Source organism: Labrus bergylta, chromosome 8, assembly GCF_963930695.1.
Source record: "Labrus bergylta chromosome 8, fLabBer1.1, whole genome shotgun sequence".
In the NCBI taxonomy this organism is placed as follows: Eukaryota; Metazoa; Chordata; class Actinopteri; order Labriformes; family Labridae; genus Labrus; species Labrus bergylta.
In genome coordinates this window covers 31,097,544-31,116,142 of record NC_089202.1, presented here as the reverse complement: position 1 = coordinate 31,116,142, position 18,599 = coordinate 31,097,544, and the positions used below count along the sequence as shown (strand labels likewise).

Below are 18,599 nucleotides of genomic sequence, written 5' to 3'. Positions count from 1 at the left end.
ATTTACACTGAAGAAGAGGAGGAGGATAAGTGACCTTTAAGTTAAAATGGAAAAAATCAACAGGGTGATGAAAAAAACTAAACAACACAAACATTGGAATGGTTTCAACATGTAGTTTGTCCAGCAGAGGGCACTCTGAGTTCATAGTTTATAAACATAGACTGTAAATATGAATGTTTGAAGCACGTCTGTTCCTGCAGGGGGCGCTGGAGTCCCATCGATGGCGGTCTCCATGCTGGAAATGCTGTCTCAGTTTAACTTTCAGTCAACCTAACGACAGGCTGAGAGCTGGAGCTGAGGCGGGTTTTAAACCTCCTGACAAACCGTTACACCGCGCCCACCTGTCAATCAGGTCAGCTACACACCTTATTGTGAATAACTCTTATCCTTCATCAAATCAAAACTGATGAGTCATCTGGATTTCTGATATATTCATGTGGAAAGTGTTGCACATTCTTATTAAAATCATTTGGGGGGGAAAATGCCAACGGTTGTTTTGTTTTTGTCACTTCACAGAAACTTTCAACAAACAAACAGAGTGTCCCAGGAAAAATAAATAACTAAGTTTTCAGAGCTTCATCATCACGGCGATCTGATCACTCTGATTGGACAGTTTTAGATTTGATTTGATTTATCGGTTAGAAAGTTCCTCTTCGGGTGATTGTGTTCATTTATTTTTTTCAATAAAAACTATTTTGTAGAACAAAAGAAAACATGTTTATTTTTCTCCAAATAAAAAAACATTAATTTGAACAGAAAGTCTGAAGCTGCCAGCGTTCAAATGAAATCACTCCATCACACCTCATGTTGAACCTGATCTGACGTTCACATGATTATCAGACAGAGCTGCAACAACTCACTCTAAAGTTAGAGCTGCTTTCACACCTGCAGAAAACTCCTGAAGTGTTCAGTCTGAGCGTCATGTGATCACTCAAACATCTGAATGTTTCTCTCTTCACTCTGAGCGTCATGTGATCACTCAAACATCTGAATGTTTCTCTCTTCACTCTGAGCGTCATGTGATCACTCAAACATCTGAATGTTTCTCTCTTCACTCTGAGTTTCTCCTCCAGCCTCCTCGTATTTATTCTGCAGAAAGTCAGAGTGAGCTGATGTGAGAACGCAGCAGGATATAATCAGGAGAATTCACCTGGAGCCAGTGGGAGGGGCCAGTGGGAGGGGGTGGTGACCTTTATTCCCTGTGATCGCTGCACGACCATAGACTGTCTGCACTCCACCTCTACCATCTCCGTGCTCTAATCAACCTGCTGCTGCATGTTTCCTGTTCTCCGGGATGTTCTTCTCCTCTCTTTAGTTCACTTTGAGATTCTCTTCAACTACACGCAACACTGATATGAAGACACATATTCTCATTATAGCGTCGTGTAGAGGCCCCGCCCCCCTCCTGTCTGACAGGGATAGTCTCCCTCTGTGAGGTGCATGTGTGAACAGCGAGGTCAGGAGGATTTCAGGATCAGTCCTCCTGCTGTTATCTGGATATTTTCAGGAGTGTGTGTGGAAACGGCTTTTTGATAGAAAAATCACTTTGAGGAATAAAAAGAGTCTTTAATAAGAATAAATCTTCTGATCTTTGACTCGTGGACAAAATAAAACATTTGGAGATGTGATTTTTTTTTTTTACTGTAACAAATTAACAGAACAAAAAGATTTATCAAAAAAACATCAACAAATTAATTTAAGTAAACAAACGAACGCTGCAGTCCTGATAAAAATGAAAAGAAACACAACACCTCCTTTAAAAATGATGTCAAAGGCTTTAAATATGATTCTTTATTCTAACAGTTGAACACAAACTGAACTTCTGCACGCTTCTTCTCATGTGCAACAAAATGCATCAAATTAATCACCGGGACACGACCACGACAGAGCGGGTTTATAAAACAAGTCGAATGATGTGAAGAAAAGAAACTAAATCCCGTTTCTGACGGGATGATTGGAATCGAGTGTTGGCAGTCAGAGACGAAGAACAGATTCAAGCTTTCAAGGTTTCAATAATTCAGCTGCACTGTTTGGATCCGTCCGTTATCTTCCTCCCTCTCCTCAGCAACGTTTACCCGCTCCTCCTGGGGGGTCCCCGAGGCGTGCCCCAGGCCAGGTGGGATGTTTAATCCCTACAGAGAGCTCTGGGTCCACCAAGGGGTCCAGGAGGATCCTGATCAGATCCCAGACCCACCTCAGAACCGTTTTGGATCCTTTAAGCTTTAAAAACAGCGATGGCATGAAGCCTCCGCTTTCTGATCTGATGTCCATGATTCAGTGCCTTCATGTTTACAGTAGAACCACACAGCTGTAGGCCGACTTTAAATATCAAACTTTATTCCCTCCCCGTTGTTGTTTTGATTCGTTCACTGCAAAAAAAACTCAAATCTTACCAAGAGTACAAAAACATCCCCGCATCAAGTCATAAACCGGATTTTTAAAACTCTAGTATCCATCATCTCTACGGCTTTTCCTGTTCTGTGTTGAGCGAGCTGGAGCCGATCTCAGCTGTCATTGGTCGAAAACCAGTTAGGTTCCTGCATCTCTTTTTATGAAATCACATTTAAGAAGTTAAGTTGACTCTCTGTCTTTGAGGATATAAATCTATTTTACTAAAAGAAGTCACTCATGGATATCCTGAAATCAGATGTGTGTCTGGACCTGTCAGCTGAACTGTCGGGTGTAAGGACATTTGGTAAGATTAGAGTTTCTGCAGTGTACCGTCACACCTCCACATAATGGTTATAAAGCCGTTAAAAGGAGTCGTGTTGGAAGTGACAGAGCGAGCTGAGTAGTGGTCAACACCTTCCAAAACAAAGAGTAAAAAAAAAAAAAAGACGACTGGAAGAGAACAAAGAATTGCACACGCCTGGATTCTTAGAGAACGTCCTAAAACATCGAGGAGCCGCTTCACAGCAGGAAGGTGTGCTCTGTTCCCCCAAAGCTACGGTCGGGGGGGGGTCTTCACCGAGGCCAGGGGGAGGGAGCCAAAGAGCTGCTGTGGATCCATTTTATTGGAGGGAACACGGAGCAGAGGGGCAGATCTCCCAGCAGCCTTCATGTCCTCTCAGTTTAGCCTCCATCCGCCCCCCGCCTCCCCTCCCTCAAAAGAGCGGGAGCGTCCTCCTCCGCTCCCAGACCAGAGTCCCTCGTCCCTCTTCAGGATCTCACAGGAGAAGTCTTTGCAGTCTTATTAAGTCAGTGCCATCGATTGTGAGATCCTTTAACCCACCCTCCTCCTCCTCCTCCTCCTCCTCCTCCTCCTCTTCTTCTTCTTCTTCCTCCAGACCTCAGAGTCCTTCAGGCCGGACAGCACGGCGTCGAGGAGGGATGGGGGGGGGGGGGGGGGTCATACCTCGTGGAAGCAGTCGGCGGGCACGCTCTTCTCGACTCCTCTCCACCTCTCCAACATCTTTATGAGCTCGGACACGACGCACACCGAGGAGGTGAGGGACACCAGGAACAGCAGGTCTGAAGGAGCGTCAGAAACACAGGAACAGGATGAAGAATCGAACGTTTCCTTTCAACACGTGACACCACATGGTTTTAGAACTGTTTCTACATGTTAGGGCCAGAAAGTGACCGATAGAAGCAACTTCTTTCAGCCAGCAGCAGCGACACAGACTGTAACTGCTGCCATGTAATCCACCTCCTCCTTCATGAGGAGCCATTAACGCCTGCTGCTGACTGAAATGATGTCTTGATGATGATGTTTATACCCTAAAGCATCATCAGATAAGAAGAATCCCCCGCTGTAAAGGGTTTGTTCTTACCGAAGAAGCTCAGGCTCTCCGTCTGGAAGACGCTCTGCAGAGGAGGGAAGTAGATGACGAGCAGCTGACCCATGATGGAGGCCAGGACGGCGAAGCAGAACGTCCTGTTGCTGCAGAGACCCATCTCATGGACCATACGAGTCTGAGGGGCAGAACACACTGAGATCACTCTTCAATCCCACATTCATCTCACAGCCGGACAAATCACAGTTTTAACACAGAAAACATGTAGAAGGATAGATTATAGATACAGCTCCTACATGTCACCTTTTGTACATTTTGTGTTATTTTTTCTATTTTACATTTTAAATCCTATTTTATATATTGTAATATCTTCTTATTCTGTATTATTTAAGTTGTTTCTAGTTCTGCTTTATTTCCTTGTTAATTGTTTAGCACCAATACACCAAGTCAAATTCCTTGTATGTGTAAATGTACTTCATGTACTTAATAAACCCCGACTTTGTGTCCGGGGGCGTGTGGTCATGATAAGCCGTACATGCTTCTAATGGTTACCTGCGAACGCGAGCTCAGAGCGTTGAACATGTCGAAGAACACGAAGCAGGTGAAGGTCATGGTCGTGTCTCGAGGAGTGATCACGTTGTCCTGCAACTGGAAACCAAAAAAAAAAGAAAAACAAGTGTTTAAAACACAGCTGTCACAGTTCATGTTTTCATCATCCATTCATACACTTTACAGACAAAGCAGAGGGAGCAACTTGGGGTTAAGTGTCTTTCCCAAGCACACACCGGACATGTAGCCGCGGGAGCTGGGGATCGAACCCCCGACCTCCCTGTTGAGACACCCACTGAGCCACAGTGATCTCAGTCATCGGCACAGTCGCATGCGATTGGCCGTCAGAGCAGGGGGAGACGCCTCCTTTCAACAAAGGCTCTCATTGGCTGTTATGAGGTGTCATCAAAAGGTCAGTGGAAGGTCAATGTGGAGGTTGATTTGCAGCAATCCGTGGATCGTTAAGGATGAAATGTGTGAAATCGAAATCAAATCGTGGGGAGTTGTTCTGGAAGGAATATCATGATGGGGCGAGTTCAGTAAATCATCAAAGAGATTAAAGACAGTGAAGAATTGTTGTTTGTCGCTGGTCTGACGGATAGGTTCGTAGGTCGTGGAATGTCAAAAGAGCGCCCAGAGAAAAAGAAAGAGTCGTCACATGAGTCAAAGTTCCTCACCTCTCTCCAGAAGACGAACAGCGTCCCGCACACGATGACGAACGCCGACACCAGGACTTTAACGAGCAGGCTGCGAGTCAGGATGCTGTCTCTCACATTACGAGGAGGTTGTCTGATCACGTCCCTGTCCACGGGCTCCACGCCCAAACTGACAACGAAACACACACGTTTTATACTTGTACTTTAAATGACATGTTTTTGCTCATGGTCAGGTTGGAAGTCTTTCTTTGTTTTAGTGTTAAAAAGTTTCCTCTATCTATTTAATTTCTCTGCAAACATTTAAAATGTCTGAAAAGCGGAGAGATTTCAGAGTTTGTTTTTACGTTCAAACACTCTTTTAGACTTTAAACTACAGTTCCCATGATGCCCCTGTACCTCTGAGCAGGAGGTCCGTCCATGATGATGTTGATCCACAGGATCTGCATGGCGTTCAGCGGGTTGGGGAAGTTCATCAGCGTCGCCAAAGAGATTAACGTCAGAGCTGCGATACTCCTGCAGACCAGCAGGGGGAGGGGGAGTGTCAGGTTGGTACAAAAACAGAAAACAAACAAGAGGAGAAATGGACGAAGCCTTCAGGTTTGTAAAGGCTGAAGTGACTTAATCCTGCATTCTGTCTCATGTCCAGCAGAGGGAGCAACTCCATTAGCTGCAGATTGTACAGAAGTCTCTGTTAAATGTTGCTTCTTGTCAGCTGATTTATTCCCTCAATAAACATTTTACTAATGAGCGTCTCTATCTTTCAGGTCGTCTTCAACACAGCAGGATGTTCATTTTGAGGCAAGAAGGAAGAGGGACACTCCCACAGCACTTCTCAGAAAATGTGTGCTTAAACAGGCCGTTTGGAGATTTTCCCTTCATGACATCACAAAGGGCAGTAGCCCCTCCCCCAGGTGGGTGACACTCCCACAGCTAGGTGTTTGTTCTGCCCTCTGAGTCTGCCTTCTCACCGTAAACAATAGGACATGGAGCGAGAAAGACTGAGTACACCCAAGCCCTTCCAGAGAGGGGGCGTGGTCAGACACTGCTCATTTACATATTTAAAGGTACAGACACAGAAACAGCCTGTTCTGAGCAGGGCTGAAATAGAGGGGTTTATAGACATGATCAAATACAGGATCAGAGTGGATTTAGAACAAGAAACTTCACACACATGTTTTGAGGAGCTCTGAGAATTATTTACACTGAAGAAGAAGAGGAGGATATGTGACCTTTAAAGTTTTAAACATCACAACATCTGTATTTTAACTTCTTCACTCACGTGCTCAGCTGGAAGCGCACAAAGTTTTTGATGTTGTTGTAAATTCCTTTTCCTTCCTCGATAGCCGACCTGGAGGAACAGAGAGCACACCTTACAGTCTGCTGATTCCTGAAGTCACCGCTCAGAGACACACTCACGCTCCACTCACATGATGGTCTGGAAGTCGTCGTCCACCAGGATCATGTCGGCCGCCTCCTTGCAGACGTCGGTGCCCGTTTGTCCCATCGCCACGCCGATGTCGGCCGCCTTCAGGGCCACGGCGTCGTTGACCCCGTCACCTGTCATGGCCACCACGGCCCCGATGTTCTGGAGGGACTGCGGAGAGAGAAGAGACTTAAGGCTGTGTGGAAGTTGCTGGTTTCTCAGCTAATCGATGTTGTGGTTTAAACGTCTCTCGGGTCAGTTTGGTTCGACGTTCTCACCTTGACGATCTTCAGTTTGTGTCGTGGACTGGCTCGATAAAACACGGAGATCTGCAGAGACAGAACACACCCCACAGATTACGACAGGCAGAGCACGTCTGTAACACAAACATCTGTGCAGAGTCATGATTGTGTTTTCAGAAATCAAGAAGTAGAAGCTGCTGCAGATTTAAATTTTATCACCAGACTTTTTGTTTTTTTAAATATTAGAAAAACTGAATAAATCCCGAACTAAAAGAGACATACTTAGTTTCCATATGTGTGTGTGTGTGATCTGTCTGTGTGTGTGTGTGTGTGATCTGTCTGTGTGTGTGTGTGTGTGTGTGATCTGTCTGTGTGTGTGTGTGATCTGTCTGTGTGTGTGTGTGTGTGTGTGTGATCTGTCTGTGTGTGTGTGTGTGATCTGTCTGTGTGTGTGTGTGTGTGTGTGTGATCTGTCTGTGTGTGTGTGTGTGTGTGTGTGATCTGTCTGTGTGTGTGTGTGTGTGTGTGTGTGTGTGTGCGTGATCTGTCTGTGTGTGTGTGTGTTTCTTACTCGAGACACAATGTGAGAAAGCTGCTGCAGGTCGAGCTGATCCACTTCGTCTCCTGACAAACACTGAGAGCCTTTTGAGTACAGACCCAGACGACTGGCTACACGCGCACACACACACACACACACACACACACACACACACACACACACACACACACACACACACACACACACACACACACACACACACACACACACACACACACACACACACACACACACACACACACACACACACACACACACACACACACACACACACACACACACACACACACACACACACACACACAAAAGTTTAGTCAGAGATCTCTTTGCCTTTAAAAAGTATTTTCTTCAAACAAACTTTTTTAGAAATGCTGTCATGTTAATCATTTTGGATCCTGATTTTATAAAACACGATAGATGACTTCAGGCTGAGCTCAGTATGTGGGTGGGAACCGGAGGGTCCCCGGTTCAAGTCCCGGAGAGGTGAGTCCCCGGTTCAAGTCCCGGAGAGGTGAGTCCCCGGTTCAAGTCCCGGAGAGGTGAGTCCCCGTGTATGTATTTTATTTTGAAAGATTCTCTCAGACTGAAACTGCGTCGGGGTCATTTTTAAAGAAACTTCATTCTGACCTATGGACACGGCCGTCTCCTGAGAATCTCCTGTGATCATCTTGATGGCGACTCCGGAGCTTATGAGCGTCCCCACGGCTTCTTTGACACCGACCCTCGGCGGGTCGATCATGCCCACCAGGCCGAGAAAGGTCAGATTCCCCATCTCGGAGCCGGACGCAAACGCCAAAACTAACGAGAGAAAGACACAGAGAAACGGTGTGAATAACCACGGGAATGATTCAGCTTCAGTTTCTCTTCTGTGTCAGAGTGTTTGTTTACCTCGGAGGCCGGCGCTGCCCATGTAGCTGATCTGCTGCTGGTAGAGCTCCCTCTGCTGGTTGTTCAGTGACAGTGAGCTTCCTCTGCTGTTGTAGGAGCTGCAGAAGCGAATCACCTGCTCGTACGCTCCCTTCATCAGGTACACTCCAGGTTTGTCCTGAGGGAGCGACGCAGAGGAGCGTGAAGATGATTGGATCAAATCAAACCACAAAATAAAAAAGGTTAACCTTGAAAGGAAGACTTGCGTTCTACGTTTTTCACCACAAATAAATCCCGTTAATCATCGTGTTAAAGACGTTTTTAAAAGTAACAAGTGACAGGAAACAGTTTCGCAGACATTTAATCGACCAAAAAACGACAATAATGTGTTTTTAACAAAAGCTAAGTCACAGCACTATGAGGTCCACCATGTAACGACATGTTTATGGTTGCCGTGGAAACACTGGATGTTACATCAAAGACCACTGTATAATGAAGTGTGAGCTGCTGCTGAAAGCTGCCGTACTGTTGCTGTATGAGCTGCTGTGATAAAAACATCATGCAAATTATACGGAGAGAATCACTCTAATGATTCCCTGTCAGCTTCGATGTCAGCTTTTGTTACTGTGTGGCTCAGAACCGCTTGTCTCGCCTCACATCTTGGCCAAAAAGTTGCACTTGAACACACCGCAAAGACTACAGCCGACGGCCAACCACCACGTACGTTCTGCTCATGCGTGAGGGGAAGTAACTCTTCATGCCAGCAGGGGGCGGTAGTCAGTTGTTATGATATGAGAAGACCGTGAAGACCGTGGTGACCGACACACCGCTGTCGGTCACCACTCGTATTAGAGATGGTCTACGGATGGAGAATAATGTCTGATAAAAAGTAGAAAATGGCGCTGGGTATCCTGAGAGTCTACTGACCCACAACATGTGAAATAAACCCATCCAGTCCTTTGTTTGTGGTCTGCATAAGTCTTACAACACAGAGAAAAATGCTCTGTTTCAAATGTGCTCTCCTTGTGATGTCACAGTGGGATTCTGGTTAAAAAAAATCCCCTCCTCTCCCCTGGTATCTCCACCCATAGACTCCACCCCCAGACTAGAACAAAACTTTTACGCAGGTCAGCCATTTTTATTCTCTCTACAGAGGAGTGATGTCTACGGGGAAAACTCAGGGGGCGGGGTCATTACATTTAAAGAGACACACACCAAAACGGAGCGTTGTGAGAGAGCTGGTTTATACAGGGTCACAAACCTCCTCTGGTGCTTGATTCATGTTATATTTTGACCAAAGCACAGCACAGATGTTTCATTTAGACCACAGGGGGACTGTTTGAAAAGGTGGAGGAGGAGGACTGTTTGAAAAGGTGGAGGAGGAGGACTGTTTGAAAAGGTGGAGGAGGGGACTGTTTGAAAAGGTGGAGGAGGACTGTTTGAAAAGGAGGAGGAGGACTGTTTGAAAAGGTGGAGGAGGGGACTGTTTGAAAAGGTGGAGGAGGACTGTTTGAAAAGGTGGAGGAGGACTGTTTGAAAAGGTGGAGGAGGGGACTGTTTGAAAAGGTGGAGGAGGGGACTGTTTGAAAAGGTGGAGGGGGGGACTGTTTGAAAAGGTGGAGGAGGAGGGGACTGTTTGAAAAGGTGGAGGAGGACTGTTAGAAAAGGTGGAGGAGGGGACTGTTTGAAAAGGTGGAGGAGGGGGGGACTGTTTGAAAAGGTGGAGGAGGAGGGGACTGTTTGAAAAGGTGGAGGAGGGGGACTGTTTGAAAAGGTGGAGGAGGGGACTGTTTGAAAAGGTGGAGGAGGGGGGGACTGTTTGAAAAGGTGGAGGAGGAGGGGACTGTTTGAAAAGGTGGAGGGGGGGACTGTTTGAAAAGGTGGAGGAGGAGGGGACTGTTTGAAAAGGTGGAGGAGGACTGTTTGAAAAGGTGGAGGAGGAGGACTGTTTGAAAAGGTGGAGGAGGGGACTGTTAGAAAAGGTGGAGGAGGGGACTGTTTGAAAAGGTGGAGGAGGACTGTTAGAAAAGGTGGAGGAGGGGGGGACTGTTTGAAAAGGTGGAGGAGGACTGTTTGAAAAGGTGGAGGAGGGGGGGACTGTTTGAAAAGGTGGAGGAGGACTGTTAGAAAAGGTGGAGGAGGGGACTGTTTGAAAAGGTGGAGGAGGACTGTTTGAAAAGGTGGAGGAGGGGACTGTTTGAAAAGGTGGAGGAGGACTGTTAGAAAAGGTGGAGGAGGGGACTGTTTGAAAAGGTGGAGGAGGACTGTTTGAAAAGGTGGAGGAGGGGGGGACTGTTTGAAAAGGTGGAGGAGGAGGGGACTGTTTGAAAAGGTGGAGGAGGGGGACTGTTTGAAAAGGTGGAGGAGGGGGAGAATATGTCCTCTTTATATTAAGCACGAGTTAAAGAGTTCTTGAGGACGCAGCAGGTTGGTGCAGGAGGTGGAGGTGATACACTCAGATATCAGTGACCATGCTGACCTGCAGGCTGCGGTGAACACAGCGAACGGCCATCCACTTCTGCTCCGAGGTGAACGGATGCTCCTCCACACGGACGTACTCCTGCTTCAGGCTCTCCAGACCCATCTGGAACACACACACACACACACACACACACACACACACACACACACACACACACACACACACACACACACACACACACACACACACACACACACACACACACACACACACACACACACACACACACACACACACACACACACACACACACACACACACACACACACACACACACACACAATGTGGTTAGGGCGCGCGTCCCATGTGTTGAGACTCGTCTCGAGCGGTAGGCCCGGGTTCGCTTCCACCTGTGGCCTCTTTCCACATGTCATTTCTGACTCTATCCACTGTCCTCTCTCTCTCCCTGGTTTCAGACTCTATCCACTGTCCTCTCTCTCTCCCTGGTTTCAGACTCTATCCACTGCCCTCTCTCTCCCTGGTTTCAGACTCTATCCACTGTCCTCTCTCTCTCTCTCTGGTTTCAGACTCTATCCACTGTCCTCTCTCTCTCTCTGGTTTCAGACTCTATCCACTGTCCTCTCTCTCCCTGGTTTCAGACTCTATCCACTGTCCTCTCTCTCTCTGGTTTCAGACTCTATCCACTGTCCTCTCTCTCTCTCTCTGGTTTCTGACTCTATCCACTGTCCTCTCTCTCCCTGGTTTCAGACTCTATCCACTGTCCTCTCTCTCTTTCTGACTCTATCCACTGTCCTCTCTCTCCCTGGTTTCAGACTCTATCCACTGTCCTCTCTCTCTCTCTGGTTTCTGACTCTATCCACTGTCCTCTCTCTCCCTGGTTTCAGACTCTATCCACTGCCCTCTCTCTCTCTCTGGTTTCAGACTCTATCCACTGTCCTCTCTCTCCCTGGTTTCAGACTCTATCCACTGTCCTCTCTCTCTCTGGTTTCAGACTCTATCCACTGTCCTCTCTCTCTCTGGTTTCAGACTCTATCCACTGTCCTCTCTCTCTCTCTGGTTTCAGACTCTATCCACTGTCCTCTCTCTCCCTGGTTTCAGACTCTATCCACTGCCCTCTCTCTCTCTCTGGTTTCAGACTCTATCCACTGTCCTCTCTCTCTCTGGTTTCAGACTCTATCCACTGTCCTCTCTCTCTCTCTGGTTTCTGACTCTATCCACTGTCCTCTCTCTCCCTGGTTTCAGACTCTATCCACTGTCCTCTCTCTCCCTGGTTTCTGACTCTATCCACTGTCCTCTCTCTCTCTCTCTGGTTTCAGACTCTATCCACTGCCCTCTCTCTCTCTCTGGTTTCAGACTCTATCCACTGTCCTCTCTCTCTCTCTGGTTTCAGACTCTATCCACTGTCCTCTCTCTCTCCCTGGTTTCAGACTCTATCCACTGTCCTCTCTCTCTCTGGTTTCAGACTCTATCCACTGCCCTCTCTCTCCCTGGTTTCAGACTCTATCCACTGTCCTCTCTCTCTCTCTGGTTTCAGACTCTATCCACTGTCCTCTCTCTCCCTGGTTTCAGACTCTATCCACTGTCCTCTCTCTCCCTGGTTTCAGACTCTATCCACTGTCCTCTCTCTCTCTCTGGTTTCTGACTCTATCCACTGTCCTCTCTCTCTCTGGTTTCAGACTCTATCCACTGTCCTCTCTCTCTCTGGTTTCAGACTCTATCCACTGTCCTCTCTCTCCCTGGTTTCAGACTCTATCCACTGTCCTCTCTCTCTCTGGTTTCAGACTCTATCCACTGTCCTCTCTCTCTCTCTGGTTTCAGACTCTATCCACTGTCCTCTCTCTCCCTGGTTTCAGACTCTATCCACTGCCCTCTCTCTCTCTCTGGTTTCAGACTCTATCCACTGTCCTCTCTCTCTCTCTGGTTTCAGACTCTATCCACTGTCCTCTCTCTCTCTGGTTTCAGACTCTATCCACTGCCCTCTCTCTCTCTCTGGTTTCAGACTCTATCCACTGTCCTCTCTCTCTCTCTGGTTTCAGACTCTATCCACTGTCCTCTCTCTCTCTCTGGTTTCAGACTCTATCCACTGTCCTCTCTCTCTCTGGTTTCTGACTCTATCCACTGTCCTCTCTCTCTCTCTGGTTTCTGACTCTATCCACTGTCCTCTCTCTCTCCCTGGTTTCAGACTCTATCCACTGTCCTCTCTCTCTCTCTGGTTTCAGACTCTATCCACTGTCCTCTCTCTGCATTAAAGGCACGAAAAGCCCAAACTAAATCTTAAAAAAAAAAAAAAAAAAAAAAAACTAATTTACTAACTTGGCTTCACTTCTCAGGAATATTTATTTCTCATTCAATATATTTCACATGCAAGATTCTAAATGTCCACACAAAGATTCACTCCGCGTTACCTGGTGTGCTGTAGCGGTCAGAAAAGTGTTCGCGCTCTTCCGTCTAGCAACACCTGACACCCCGGTGAAGGTTACCACCTGTAGAGTGTATGACCTGAACCCAGAGGTGACACCTGCTGGAGCAGTTTGTGTCTTACACTTTATAACTTGGCTCCTACAATCCGTCTTCTGTCTGTCATTTTTCTGAGACTTATTTTGTTGTAAACCTTGCCTGGAGCTCCCAGTAATCCCTCTTTAGTAGAACCAGTTTGGCTTATCTATGTTTGAGCGCTAGAGGCTAGAAGAAGAAGAAGAGATGTGTCCTCCCCTGAGCAGGACACTGGACACTGTTCGCTCCGACTTCACAGAGACCGCCACAAGACGCTCTTTAAACTCAGGCGTCGTTAAATGAGACCATCATCGTTGGCAGTTTTCTCTCGGATATGTGCAAAATGGCAGATAAAAAGCAAAGACAAAATATCAGGCTACTTCCTGCCGAGAAGCCAGTCATCGACATTCATATTCTTGATCTCAATATTTATCAAAATAACAGTGAATAAGATTTTAGCTGTAATCTAGTGGACCTATAAAAAGTGTTTTGTTTTACCTTCATGGCGAGGGCGATGAGAGCTCCCTCTGTCGGTCGCCCCAGCAGAGCGTGATTCCTGATGACTGAGTCGTTACACACACAGGCCACCTAACAACACACACACACAATGGGTACTGCAGTTTAAGTTCTAAACATCATAGAGCTTATTAGAAACATGCAGAGGCTTTTTAGGTCGGGTACAATCACTTCTATCTGAACCACTTCTCTTGACCGCTTCCATCGCTGCAACACCTGTTGACCTGATAACTGCTCTCATATCTGACAAACTGAGGGGCGTCCAAAACGGCCGTGTGGGGGGTGTCTTAAAAGCGCCTACCTTCTCTGGTCCAAACAAATCCAGAGCATTCAGGAGCAGAATCTAAAGTTAGAAGGAGGACATACTGGCTGCTGCATTGTTGTCAGAGAAGCCAGCACTTCAACAGAGCATGTTTCCTTAATGATCAGAGAGTAAGATACCTTTATCATCTCACTCTCTATACAGCTCACTGATTGGACCTTTAAATTAATTTGACAAAGACGAGGAGTGGAAATCTTTTCCACCCTGCAGCCCTCGTGTGTCCTCACCTCCACGATCTTGCTGATTGATTGACAGGAGAAGCCGTGGGTGATCTCTCCGTCCACTAAAACCTCTCCTGCTCCGTTGTATCCGACGCCTGTCACCTGCAGGACAACATACAGGTTTAACAACTTGTGATGAATAAGAAATAAAACATAACCTGAAGAAAAAGAATCTCCCTGATAATCCTCAAACTTCCTGTAACAACACAACTCTTTTTATATATGTCACAGTCCTCTATGCAGGTCCATGTTAGTCATGATCATTTGAGGTCACATTAAGGAGTCATCACATTCAAATCAGACCAGGTCTCCTGCTCCTCAGTCACCTGACCCACTTCTCCTGATGGCTGCTGGGGTTTCCAGATGAAGGAAGTGGGTCTGTGTGTTCTGAGCTGACCTCAGAAACACACACACACCACAGCAGGAGCCTTCACCCTCCACTGAGACTTCATGTTAACACTTTTACGGTTCATTTTAGACTTTGAGAAACTTTTTAAACTTTCATAACGATCAAAAAACTGCAGAAAAACTCAGTCTTTGAGTCGTCTGGGTTACATTTTAAACTTGGGAGTTGGTATGTTTATCTAAGAGAAAATCTTTCCTATGATGAGTCAGTGATGATGAAGAGGGGATTCAGACCTCAGCATGGAGTCCGTCTGACGTGAACAGCTGAGTGACGGTCATCTCGTTCTTCGTCAGAGTTCCCGTCTTGTCTGAACAGATCACGTTACAGCAGCCTGACGGAGAAAACAACAACAACAACAACAACAACAACAACAACAGGAGTTTTACTTTTTATGGAATCAAATTTGTGCCAAAAAAATGAAACAAAACTTCTTAAATTGCAAACAAAAATAAGACTTTGAGAGAGATATAATCTCACTGAAGCAAAAAAAATTTACTAAATCAGCTTTTACTTTTCTTATCATCAGTCATCTTGTTTACAGTTCCCTCTTTTTCTTTTTCACTGAGCAGACTTTTGCTGACTTTTTGTTTGCGATTCTGGCACAAACCTCTCAAGTGGGCGGGCTTTATGAGGAATGCGTCCCCATTGGCTAATGAGTTTTTGAGTGACAGCTCAAATGCCCCGGACTTTCCAGGAAGTCTTTCTACTGACAGACCCGCCCCCGTCTGCATGAGAAGTGAAACTTATCAACATCAGCAGAGTTTATAACGGAGAAAAGATGGACATAGTCTGTGATGAGCTGGGAGTAAACGTTTTTTTTTTTTTGCTTCAGTGAGATTATATCTCTCTCAAAGTCTTATTTTTGTTTGCAATTTAAAAAGGTTTGTTTGTTTTTTTTGGCACAAAAACGATTCCATAACTTTTCACAGAGAGAGTTTCTCTGTATGCAGATGTTCAGCTTGAGAAGTCTACTGGTTCCCCTTCTTTGGACATTTGAAGTCTGAGCTGTATTGACCAATTACGTGTCAGCAGGCTGAACATTATCCACGCTCTGACGTCCCGCCTCCAAGTGGTCATATCCTAACAATCATTTATTTGTTTCTATAAATAGATATCTGCATAAAAGTGAAGCTAACGATCCACGGGGATCAAACATTTGTGTCTCAAGAGCCGACCAGCGTTTGGATTTCCTGACTTCCTTGAATGCATCAGAAATGATCGACCTGACCTCCGTTCAACAAACAAACATTAGAAAAGTTGTTTTCTTCTCCTCTTGACGACAGAACTGACAAAGCTCGACTTTTTTTTTTTTTTACAAATCTGCATCGTTAGTCTCATTAGAAACAGATGAACGGGCGCTCCCCTAAGAGACCAATAAAAAACGGCGTTTACATTGCAGGGAAAAGGAAGTCCTGTCTGGAAGATGTTTGGCTTCACCAGAATCACAGAATAATTTCCATCCGTTCTCAGAGGAAAAACATTGTTTATCAGACGATGATTTGTTCGTACCCAGAGTCTCTACGATGGGAAGCTTCTTGACGATGGCTCTTTTCTGCACCATTCTCATCACACCGAGCGCCAGCGTCACCGTCACCACGATGGGCAAACCCTCCGGGATGGCAGCGACCGCCAAGCTGAAAGGAACAGATCGATAAATCAGCCACACATTCTGGTGAAACATTGTTTTATTTTACAGGAATAATAGAAACACTTTGAATGAATTACTGAGATTTACAACCCTGTGAGCATCATATCTTCAGGGCGCCCCATACTGTGCTGAAGCCCCTATCACAGCCTCATATTAATATCAGATTAAGTAGACTCTGACAGTTATCAGCATGGTGAATAAACATGAGCACGTAGATATAAGAAAAATACACAATATGTTTATAATCAGAGCTTAATTAATTAAATAAAAGTCTTAATTGACTTTTGAATCAGAATGGTTCAAGAGTAAATGGGTGACTGTTATTCTATGAATCAAAAGTAATGTTCCTGGGCCAGCGGCTACATGGGTCGGGCCAGTGATCTTTGAAAACTAGTCGCCCCGATACGGATTGCAAAGTGCGAGTGCGCCCTAAGAAATGTAAAGCTTTAAAGAGTCATAAGTCACATCAGTGCAGCTGTGTTATCTTAACAAAGTTCCTTAAAGCTGCCACACCTGAAGGGATTACTTTAAACGTCACAACACGTCTGTGTGAAGGGGTCAAAATGTGCTCATGGTCGAAGCTCAGTCGATTATAACCTGATAACAGAGACCGACAAACAGACATCTGCAGTGAACACCGATCAGCTGATTCAGAGGAGGACAGAAAGTTTGTACCTGACTCCGATGGTGAACATGTCGAGGAGGCTCTTCCCCTGCAGCCAGCCCACCAGCATGATGACCCCTGGAACAGAGAACAACACATCCAGACTGAACACAGCTGGATATAAAAAAGAGTGATGTTATTAAGACTGATGAATAGAAAAGGAACAAACCGATGATGCCGAAGGAGTAGAGCGAGAGCTGCTTCCCCAGCAGGTCCATGCTCTTCTGCAGCGGCGTCTTAGGAGCCTGAAACAAACAAACAAACAGATCGTTGATTTGGTTATTTGATACTTCAGTCGATCCCTGGAGATACTTTTCAAACACTGATGGTCTTTGGGGCATTTTCACACCTCTAGATTGTTTGCTCTGGTCTGAATCATGGATGGATCAACATCACCTCAAGTTTGGTCTGTGTTCACACGGTGACTTTTACAAGAGGATCAAAATGTTTGATGAGAGAGGAAATGCTCTCTGATTGGACAGAATCTCCCAGAAGTAAACAAAGACTAGCTGCCTCCTGATTGGCTGAGGCTGCTCCAAAGACACTTTAGTTTCTAGACGGACAGACGACTACAGACTGATGTCGGCTCTGCTCATCACTTTTTGTTTTTATTAACCAGAGTCTGAAAACAAGCGGACTGAGAACCACCTTTTCAGGCGGTCTCTGTACGGTTGTTCGGTCAACACCAGAGTTTGATTGACAGCTTTCACACCAGAACAGATGAACCGCACTAACTTGAAAATGCCCTTAAAGACTTGATGGTTTATTTGACCTTTCAACTTGTTCCGTCATGTTTTATTTCTGGTTTAAATTGTCTAATTGAAAAGATTTGGATCGGCATGTTGACATGTTGATTCTCTCTGAGCTGTGATTAATTGATGAAAACAACAAACTCAAGAATTAAAATGAAGTTGACGAAGCGTTGAAGGAGCGTTGATGGCCTAGCGGTTATGTTGCACGCCCCATGTACAGAGGCCACAGTCCTCGTCGCAGCGGCTGTGGATTCAAATCTGACCTCGACCCTTTGCTGCGTCATCCCCTCCTCTCTCTCCTCCAAACACTTCCTGTCTCTCTTCAGCTGACCTCTCTAATAACAGCAAAAAGTCCCAAACATCAACATGTTGCTAAAAGATTCAGTGCAGTGGGAATGAGCTCGATACCTCACATTTACATCGAGAGCTCGGGTACCTCAGGTGATCAGAGGTGTATCTGATGACTGTAAATCAACATGCAGCAGGTTAGACCCCGTCCTGCCGTCACAGCCTCAGTTCTGAACAATGATTCACTTGTTCTGTTAGAGCGATACAACACGCTGCTTCCTGTCTGTTGTGTGGCGTCTGTGTTTCAGGGCGGGAGAGACTCTGCACAGTTTCTCCTTACAGCGAGCCGACTCCAACATCAAGAAACTCTTTTGTGTGTCGGTTGAACATCAGACGGGCGCAGAGTTATTTGAATAAAAGGATCAATCTCCTCCTGTAATCATCTCTGCTTTCATCTGTCCTCTGACAGGAAAACTTTCTGTGTTTGAAGTCGTAAAGCTTTTAAAAAGACTTTTAGAAACAACGTCTGTGGGACGATGGTGAAGAAATCTGAGTCTTAAAAAAACAACACATCCAAAAAAAAAAAAAAAAGGCTGAAGGAAAGAAGGAGGAGCAGATGAACGTCGTTTGTGAATAACAATTAAATTTGCTAATTCAGGCTGAGTTACCCAGAAATGTGTATTTTAAAATATTTCAAATGGGACTGAGCCAACCTCTAACCTAGTAACGGTAAGCAAGGGGGGCGGGGCACAGCAGAGGTTTACTTCCTGGTGGGGACGGGGCTTGACAAAGGGTTGATTCTTTTCCCAACAT

The 18,599-nt window shown here is 45.9% G+C and overlaps 1 protein-coding gene across 1 annotated transcript in view; it reads right to left on the bottom strand.

Moving 5' to 3' along the window:
• Positions 1 to 1,763: 1,763 nt before the first annotated feature.
• atp2c1 (ATPase secretory pathway Ca2+ transporting 1) overlaps positions 1,764 to 18,599 on the bottom strand; it is a 51,464-nt gene continuing 34,628 nt past the window's right edge. The window contains 18 exon segments of the mRNA XM_065957576.1: positions 1,764 to 3,471; positions 3,774 to 3,915; positions 4,290 to 4,385; positions 4,964 to 5,111; positions 5,339 to 5,455; positions 6,222 to 6,290; positions 6,370 to 6,536; positions 6,644 to 6,694; positions 7,179 to 7,276; positions 7,794 to 7,964; positions 8,055 to 8,211; positions 10,513 to 10,617; positions 13,468 to 13,557; positions 14,035 to 14,130; positions 14,668 to 14,765; positions 15,944 to 16,068; positions 16,758 to 16,824; positions 16,916 to 16,991. Coding sequence (XP_065813648.1) covers positions 3,350 to 3,471; positions 3,774 to 3,915; positions 4,290 to 4,385; positions 4,964 to 5,111; positions 5,339 to 5,455; positions 6,222 to 6,290; positions 6,370 to 6,536; positions 6,644 to 6,694; positions 7,179 to 7,276; positions 7,794 to 7,964; positions 8,055 to 8,211; positions 10,513 to 10,617; positions 13,468 to 13,557; positions 14,035 to 14,130; positions 14,668 to 14,765; positions 15,944 to 16,068; positions 16,758 to 16,824; positions 16,916 to 16,991 — 1,995 coding nt within the window. The 3' untranslated portion in view covers positions 1,764 to 3,349.